This window comes from Macadamia integrifolia, chromosome 6, assembly GCF_013358625.1.
Source record: "Macadamia integrifolia cultivar HAES 741 chromosome 6, SCU_Mint_v3, whole genome shotgun sequence".
Lineage (NCBI taxonomy): Eukaryota > Viridiplantae > Streptophyta > Magnoliopsida > Proteales > Proteaceae > Macadamia > Macadamia integrifolia.
The window spans coordinates 40,433,281-40,443,080 of record NC_056562.1 but is presented as its reverse complement, the minus strand read 5'-3'; the positions used below and the strand labels follow the sequence as shown (position 1 = coordinate 40,443,080).

The window sequence follows — 9,800 nt, the reverse complement described above, 5'->3', positions numbered from 1 at the left end:
TGTTCTTTTCCTCTCCATAAATTTTCTTGCCAAAAACACAAAAAGCATGAGAAAATATGAAAATATAATAAGACAACAACGAATGATTACACAATGATTTCTTATGTGTCTATCTCTTTCTTAAAATTTAAATTTTTTTTGATTTTTTTCTCTTTTCTTTTCTTTTCTTCTCTTGGTAACCAAACATACATATTCTTTTTATTTTCTTACCATTTCTTCTCTTTTCTTTTCTTTTCTTTTTTAGATTCTTTTTTCTTTTCTCTTCTTCTCTTGGCTACGAAACATAGCCTTAATGAACGGTTAAGATTCATACAAAACAAATCAACGTTTCACATTAAGCGTTGCTACCGCTCACCCAAAACTTTGAAACCTAAAGAAATAGTTCCACTAAAGTGTAGATTACATGTGGTGTCCACTTCTCAATCCTTATCATTTTTCCTGGAAAGGCATCCAAGAAGAGGAAGAAAGAAGTTATATATATTTTGTAGGAAAGAAAGTTAGGCAAAAGCAGTAAACATTGTTATGTTCCGTTTAACCTTTTTGTGGGTGGAGAATCATACACCAATTCTGCGTTATTTCTTGTTCCTTTTTCTTATTATTTTTTTGGTTTGTCCTCTTTTGATAAAAACAAGCAATTACGCGGAGGAAAAGTTTTGGCCGTACTCTCTATCCATCCGTAATCACCGTACCAAAAGTACTATGTCGGTATAAGATTTCCTGCTTTTCACTCACTTAAAGCACTAAGGGCATGGAGGGGATTTCCACATCAAATTAGAAGCAAGGAAAATCGTGGAAGCAAGAAGAGAAGAGAAAAAAAAAGAAAGAAAAAAGGCAAAACGGTCGCGGTACGTGCAGAAAAATAGGAATGCAAAACGTTCGGAGCTCGGTGAATGTTCATGTAATAATATGATTGACACGTGTTAAATATGTTAATCCTGCTAACAGAGTTGTAAACGATTACAACTCTGTTTAATATTATTAATATTTAAATAAATAAATAATAAAAATCCCAATATAAGCGGACTCCTCCTTTCATTCTGCTTAGAAATCTCGATCCTCCCTTTCTCTCTCTCCTTGCTTCTTCTTCAAGGTTGTTCCTTCTTTCTTCTTACTTTTTCACCGCTCTCCAGTCTAGTTGAAGTTTTGTTTACCAATTTCAATAAAGATTTGCATCCATGGTAAATTCTCATAGGTTAATAATATCTACCCAATAAGTAATAATAAAATCCTAGATATTCAACAGCTTTGTTTACTTTATAAATTCAAATTTGTATTTTGCCATATATGCAAACTTTACTGTCCAAATCCCTTCCCTGATGATTAAAATGTAAACATAGTATATGGATATGTGTGGCCAAGTCTCTCATATATTCAATGCCTGAAAAATAGTTATGTTGATTTTTTTCTTATCTCATCCAATTTTGAGAGAGAGAGAAATGATGATGATGATGGCGGCTGTAGAAAAAAGGAACAACGTTGAAGAAAAAGCAAGAGAGAGAGAGAGAGAGAGAGAGATTGAGATTTCCCAACAAAATCGAAGGAGGAGTCTGCTTATATTGGATTTTTATTTTTTATTTATTTATTTATATAAAAAAAAATATTGAAAAGTTAAGTAACCACATCCGTCATCTCTCCACCCTAAAAACTAGGAATTAGTTACAATATAAAAAACTAATAGATGGTTTAGATTAATCTAAACTTAAATAGACGGTTAATATTATAAGAAAGTGAACTACCACTCGCCCAACTTTAATATGATCATTCTTTCCTTTTTATCATTCTGTTTTTTGAAAATTTACTTTCACTCCCTTACACTTGACCCATATTTACTAAAATTTTCATACCTTTTATTTTTTTTACTGATATTTCTTTGTTTTTTGATTTTTACATCTCTTTCTCCCATGCTCTTTTTAAATACCCAGATTTCCTTTACTTTTCACTTGTAACTTATTACACTTTTTCAAATTGATTAGTTTAAAACATGGTTTGAATCAAACCACTAAAAAGCTTTATCTCATCCAATCATCAAGGGTGTTATAAATTCAAAAAAGAATAATTTTGTATCCGATCTATATCTATATTGGTATCATATGTTCCAATCGGGTACCACATGTTTTTAATTTTTTTTTTTAATCCTTAGATTGGCTGAGATCGATACAAATCTAACACAGATAAAAAAAATAGATTGTTAAATTTGTGATGATGGATGAGATAAAAAAAAAAAATACTAATAATAACAAATAAACAACATCCCTAATGATTGGATAAGATTAAATAAATAAATAATATCAGTAAGGACACATTAGCTATGTCAATATCCTTGATCATTGGATGAGACAAAACTTGTAAGTAGTTTGGTTCAAACCATGTTTTGAACCAATCAATTTGGAAAAAGTGTAATATGTTACAAGTGAAAAGAAAAGGTAATTTGGATATTTCAAAAGAGCAGGAGAGAAAGAGATGTAAAAATAAAAAAGCAGGGGAGTATCAGTAAAAAAATAAAAGGTAAGGGAGTTTTAGTAAATATAGGCCAAGTGTAGGGGAGTGATAGTAAATTCCTCTTTTTATTTTTTTAGAATTCTTAGTTTTTTCTAACGTTTGTCCCAACCATGGTTTCAAGTATTGATATCATATTGGTCATATCAGTCATATCGTAACGATATCAACTGATATCGATCCCCAATCTTTGACCAATTCGAATTAGTTGCCCATATCGGTTCAAGGGTAAAATAGTAAAAAAAAAATACTTTTTATGAAAAACAAGGAGCAAAAGTGACCAAAAAGTGCCGATCCTCTCCGTATCGATAGAAATTGATACCGAGAATTAAATCCATGATCCCAACATTCTCATCTCTGCACCACATAGTTTATTTATATGACACTTCTTAATTTCCCTATATTCTACACTACACACATATACACGTTTAGATGTATGTGTTAAGAATTAACAATGCAAAAAAATAATGATGGTTAAAAAGAATGAAAAAAAGAAAAAGAAAAATCGATGCATACACACAGAATACAATGACTTTACCAGAGCTTTCACTATTTTGATGAATAAATTGTAAACATTCAGACAACTCTTTTTGCGAGATCACATCCTATATATAGCCTCTTATTCATTACATAAATTAAGACTTTATTTTATTTTATTATTTTTAACATGGTCCTCAACACCAAAGGAAATGTTGAAAGGGAGTAGTAGATTGAAGATCATTATCAGTAGTGGTTGATCTTCCACGTTTCTTATCTACTGATTCTGTAGGCACCCATCGTTCCCCTCAAGTCTTTTTCGCTATTGAACTCATCCATGAAACCATCATGTTTGGTTTTCCAGACATAAATTGTACTAAATTCCATGCCTTTCAATAATGGTCTTAGCCATTCTCATGCAATCTTTCTTCCTTGAAACCATGAGGATATATAGCCAAGAAATTATTAGATTTTCGAAGTTTCCTCCCTCCCTTCCCCTCCACAAAAAAAAAATCTCTAGGACTCTTCTTCTTCTTTCTTTTTTCCTTGTTAAAAATTCAATTATATATTAAAAAGAGGAAAAAATAATTATAAGAAAAGATGCGAGGCAAGAGCTTAGCTTTTCAATTCAAAAGACAAATTGAGATCCCATATTCGACATTGCCATCAGCAAGGATCTTAATCTTCACTTAAAGTTTATAAATCTAGGACGACTTGCTGCATCAAAAGCAAGTTTCTCAATCATATGTCTCGAAAAATTTACTCTCATCCTTGAGATTTATAATTTTGTTGCAATTTTTTCCAGATAATCTGCCACATGGTTAGCTTCTGAAATAATGAATGACTTTCTAGCTTATTGAACTTAAGAAGTATTATAAATTAATCCATTCCTGCATCGCTATCCATGGTATATTTTTTGTTTGCATCATTGAATCCACTCTTGCATTAGCTATATCATGGCCTTCTATGTTTGTTTTCTTGTGCTGTAGGCCTGTTTGTGTGGCTTTGTGGACCATACATTGGTTCATGATAGACTCGACTTCGAATCATTCTTTGTTTGCTACTTGGAGAACTTTGTTATCAAGTCCACAGATGACACAAATTCCATACCCACATCTCACTAAAAATAAAAAAAAATAAAAAAAAAATTAATAAATTAATGGCTAAGAAATTTCATAATCTGAGCTCTCCTTGCTTGCTCCACTGTCCTTTCCGTGGGCCTCCCTTTTGTAGTGGACATAAACAATAATGATGGATATACATACAATTTTTTTTTTTCAAAGTTCGTGTTTCCTTTTGGTTTATTTAAAAAAAAAAAAAAAATTGATTTTTTTTTTTTTTTGGTGCAGACTTAATTAAGAAATTTTTATTCATCCATTGGGGGGGCAAAAAAAGATTGTACAAGAGGGATCAACCCCTCCAGAATATAATCATCCAAAACCCAAAACATGGATAAGAAATCACTCACTTAATTACCAATCTCATGAACAAGAATATTATGTTCGAAAAATATAAAAAATTCGAATGGAGACATACTCGTGAGATCCTGACAAACTTGGCCGTCTTTAACCCAAGTGTCAAAGCTAACATCTTAGGTCATTCACTACCTATCATTGTATTCTTCCTGGGTGTCTAAACAGACCTAGAAATGCATGGCTACCATATCATCAAGAAGTTAACTCTTCTGGTCTAGGAATAAGCAAGTTGTATTTCTAAAGGACCATCTTAGAGAGATTAGGTTGTCTTCCAAAGTTTTAAGTCTGCTTCTTAAAAACTTTTTGGTCAACTTCGAAGGACCACTCCTCATCCATAATTTCACACCATTCAATCTTCTCACACTCAAAATGTGCCAATCGTTCTTGAGGTCTCTTTCATATAAAAAACACTGACTGCAAATGACTGTGGGAGACATTAATATATTATATTAGATATGTTAGGTTGTTTTTTTTTTTTGGCTTAAGATTAGCAAAGAATATATTAAATAGATGAAAAAATTTACAAGAGAGCCTAAGAAGGCAAATACAACTCAATTCCCTACTCCACCTTCAGCATTGTCATCAACAGAGAGAGGGAATTGAGACAGGCATCACTCAAAATAACATGATCGAAGGATCAGGAAAAGCTGAACCTCGGCTTTCTCACTGCAACCCATTCTATATTATTGATAGTGAATCTTGGGGTTTAACTCACTCTGAAGAGTGTCGAGTAGCTGCCACGTGCTTTGCTAAACCATATGCAATGGTATTAACTTCTCAGATACAATGATAAATATCCCAATTATTCTTATCCAAATAGCTCATACAATATAGCCACAATTGTTTGAAATTCCATGAAATAAATCTTGTCAGAACACACCAACCACAACCTGAGAGTCACATTCACAATCAATCCAGGTTAAATCTAATAACTTGATGACCATCCTAATTTCCTAATGAGCACCCATCTATTACAGGTACTTAGGTATCAGTTTCCTTCAAGAAATGGAGTTTTTAGATTTTTAATAATGAGACCTGTTTGGTTAGATAGTTAACTTGAAAACTAAAGTATCATTCAAATTTCTACCAATAAAAAAAATAATAATAAATAACATTCAAATGGAAATAAAATGAAAACTCAACAACCAATTTCGTAAGAAAAATATAGTAAAGTAAATAGTTTTGTTCACTATTCAACTATTGTAAAAATAATATCGTTTTATCTTTTGTGGGTGTGTGTAAAAAATATGTTTCTTCTTAAAATATTTTACGACTCTTTACAGCATCGATCCTATATTATTTGCTCTGAATTAAAAGAAATTTGAAGGGAAAAAAAAAATAAAGGAAAACTTGAGCAGAAGGAATGGCAATAAAACAAGAAGAATTTAAAAACAGTGCCATTTTTTTAAAATTATAAATTTTACATATTAAAAATATTTCTAATAGATAAAAACATAATCACAAAAAAAAATTGTGATTTGCTTCCTGGTATTTTAATTGTTACATTGGAATCAAATAAATATCTAAAATTTTATCTTCATGTTCTTATCTCGTTGTCTAATCTCCCAATAAACCCATGATCATTTTAGTTATATTACTAATTTGAACTTAAATTAACTTACTAACAATTAAAAATAATATGAAATGGAAAAATATAAATTAATTTAAGTTATCTTTTGGCCTTTTCATTTCTTTAAATTAATTAGTAAACTTATTTTATTCTAGATTTTTTTAATAATTAAATTACATCAGGAACTTCATATACAAACTACATCCGAGGGGAAGCTGGGGTCTGTACAAATAATTTATGTATTTTAATACACATAATAGATGAATGTAGATCTCTTATAATGACACAAAGGACATAGTTATAGAGAAATACCATTAATATGTTAAAAGAAAATGGTATTACTATGAAATAATTTTGTATTAAAATATCTAAGAAAAACCTAGTTCTTTTTATTATTGAGTAAAAGCATGTCATACTCTTACTCCCTATCCATAAGAATAAGACTTAATAGTTAGGTGGCAGGTATATGATGAAACCTGGTTTCTTTCCTTCCAAATTATGATTGGAGAAGATTATCTCATACTCTTAATCCCTATCCACATGAATAAGATTCTGATGTTATTTAAGTTTGTTAAACTGAAACAGGATTTTGTGAGTGAAAGCTACTCTTGTGGTTTGCAATCACAGAAGATGTCAGCAATATTAATCATGACTAATGAGCTCTTATTAATTTAATAGAAACGTTAATTAACACGAAATTGTGAGTGAGATCACCTCCACTTGTTGATTCTGAATTGTTTTACTGTTCCTCTTCATTATAATGCATGTGGTAATGGCATGGGACAAGCAAATACAAACAAATGTAGCAATTATGTTCTCTTAAGAACCTTCCAAAACCAACACCTACTTCAGCTTCTTTTCCTTAATTTCACTAAGTGCTCAATATATAATAGCAATAAGTAGGGATGCAAAAGGACTGGGTTGGGCTGGGTTTTTTAGAACCCTAGCCCAACCCTGAGTCCCCTTAACTGGGCCCAAACCCGCCCTGACCTTGACTCAGGGTCGAAAAACTTCAACATTGGCCCTACCCTTCAGGGTTCATCCCAACTCTTACCCACTCTAATTGGCCCTGATTTTTCAGGGTTGGGCTGGGATGACTCTGACCCTGACCCTGATTGACCTTGACCTTGGTTTGCCATCAAGGGCTAGGTATACCCTGTCCCTGCAAAATATGAAATAACTTAAAAATAAAAAATATTCATAATAAAGAGGAGATAAAAAAATACAAAATTACAAATTTCTTGGTAAAAAAAGCAAGAGAGATCGGTGAGAAAATATATTAGGAATTTTGAGGTGTCAATGACTCAATGTAAACAATATATAAAATTAGGTTAAATTCAGGGTTAACATCAGGGTCACAACTCACAACCAGGGTCAACATCAGAGGCAAAAATTAGAGCCTGACTGGGCCAAAAGTATGGGTAAAAAAATTAGGGTCAGGTTCAGGGCGGGCCGGGCGAGCCAAAGACATCAACCCTTACCCGCCCTGACCCTTACTCAGGGTCAGAAATTTCTGGGTCGGGCAGGCCCTTAGGGCCAAAATTTTTGGGTCGGTACTTGTTCGAGATCAGGGAGGGCCAAGGGTGGGTTCGCGCCGTCAGGGCCAAACTTGCACCCCTAGTAATAAGGTACTAAGGGTTGGTGTAACTTTATCTTAACATCTATCTATAAACTTATTAAATCTAAGAAATGGGGAAGTAATTTTCGTGGGAGAGTGCAACTCTTACCTGTGAATGAGGATTAATGTGAGCACATGAGGAAGCATCAAGAGGAATGCAATTTCGTATTTCATGAGAGGTGGAATGAGAATCATGTTAAGATTATGTACACCCTAATTTGACTTTCCTCGGTCTGCAATAGTTTTTCTGGAAGTAAGAAGGAATCAATCGATAGGTGCCAATACTTTTGAATTGCGACGTGGAAGGAGAATGTGGTAATTCGGAATGTAATGAGGACAACTTCTTTTCAACCTGCATCAAAAGGAGTGGACACATCCCTCCTTCCATCTCAACATTGAATCCTCGCCCCCCCACATGACCAAGGCCCGAGGGGATCTGATCCAGATTCATCAAAGGGAAGCTCCTCCATGTTTCCCACTGTCCCCCCATGGGTCTGGATTCATCAAAGGTAGGCTCTTTTCTCTCTCTCTCTCTCTCTCTCTCTCTCTCTCTCTCTCTCTTTTTTATTATCGTCAGATGATGTTTCAGGTGGATAGTATTATAGCAACTAGGGGAGTAGGGAGTAGGAAAAGGTGGTTTATCCGATAGCATCCAAAAGTCTTTCATAGTGGATTTTAATTTCTGTTCTTGATGCCTATATTCAAAAGGCAAAAAAAATTGGTACAAATCAAATACTGATACAATTGAGAATAGTTGATCAAGTGACCAACCCTTGGGCAGTAAAACACTAAAAATCGGCATACCAAGGCCCCAAGTATACTTAGGACTTTCGTGTCCCCTTGACTTATCTTTTTTGTAGGAATGGGGTTCCACGCTTAGGGCTTTGGTATATTAAAGGTTGGTGTCTTTTTAGATAAATATCTATTTCATGTTTCTTAATTGGATTCTTATTGTAGCTTTTTAAGGGGAAATGGGTGTTATTTGATTGCATGACTCCTATGCCTATATTCAAAAGGCAAAAAAAATATGCATCCACCTTTATGAAACTCAAAAAACCTAACCCTTTGAATCTATTTAATTTATTATTGTTATTGTTATTATTATTTTTTATTATTTTGGTAAACTATGAGTTTTATTTATTTATTTATTTATTTTTAAATAGAATAGGGATTATTTATTTATGCATGTCCAATGTAAGGTATCCAATGTAGACAGTTCAGATAACCAAGGAATAGATAAGGGCTATGATGTCCGCCATGGACAAAGCCTTCTTGAGTAGGGAATTAGCAACACTGTTAAATTCCCTTGGACTGTGATGAAAAGAACAATATATGAGGAGAATATCTTGGATGATAGAGACAACCTCTAGGTTTTGGAGTGCAATGAAGCCAAGAATGAATTCACCGAATGCGGTGTCCCAATTGAGTCATGGATGATAAAAAAAAAAAATCCAATTCCAGTTTTATCTCCATACATGGAAACATAAAAATCTCTATTCAATATAAATATGAATATTCACATTTATGTATCAAATCTCTATTCCAAAGAATACGTACTATGACAACTTTATGAATAAAATACTTAATCTTATCCCTAGTTGCGAAATTTTTTTGGGTATAAACTTTAAGACAAACAATCGCCCAATAAAATCATACAAATTAATCATTAAATGAGTTAGTTACAAGCTTGTAGTGGTGTTTAGTGTATTAAGTTTGTTTTTTCTTCTACTGTGTCAATTCAGATCTCTACTTAGCTTCTCCCTCCGCTTGTGATCCACGGATGTCCTGATATTTTAAACAGAGACAGTGCAAACATAAATCAGAAACTTGAATCTGAGAAAAAAAGAAGGTGGAAGGCTATGTTTGGTTGAAAGGAAAATTATAGGAAAAAGAAGTGAAATTTTCATGCTTAAAATGGAAATATATGTAATCATTAACCATGTGAGTTTAACATTAACTTCAAATCATTCAATATTTGGTTATAAAAGTTCACTTTGCATTCAAAACTCTTTGTTATTATATGTAAAATAAAAATGACACGTAAAATATATCATTATTAAATATGATTAAAAAAATTAAGTAATTTATACAATTACACGGAATAATAATTATACATTTTTTTTTTTTTTTTTTTCTTTCTTTCTTTCTTTATTTCTTTTTTTTT

General features: G+C 32.5%; 1 protein-coding gene across 2 annotated transcripts in view; it reads right to left on the bottom strand.

The window, feature by feature from the left end:
- Window positions 1–6,780: 6,780 nt before the first annotated feature.
- The window catches only part of LOC122082747 (phosphoenolpyruvate carboxylase kinase 1-like), a 4,032-nt gene continuing 1,012 nt past the window's right edge, over window positions 6,781–9,800 (bottom strand). The window contains exon 2 of one of the 2 annotated variants that reach the window (XM_042650506.1): window positions 6,781–7,180. In XM_042650506.1, the coding sequence (XP_042506440.1) occupies window positions 7,164–7,180 (17 nt within the window). In that variant the 3' untranslated portion in view covers window positions 6,781–7,163. Of the gene's footprint in view, window positions 7,181–9,114; window positions 9,422–9,800 lie in introns of those variants that run through there. The other variant, XM_042650505.1, reaches the window with a different exon arrangement.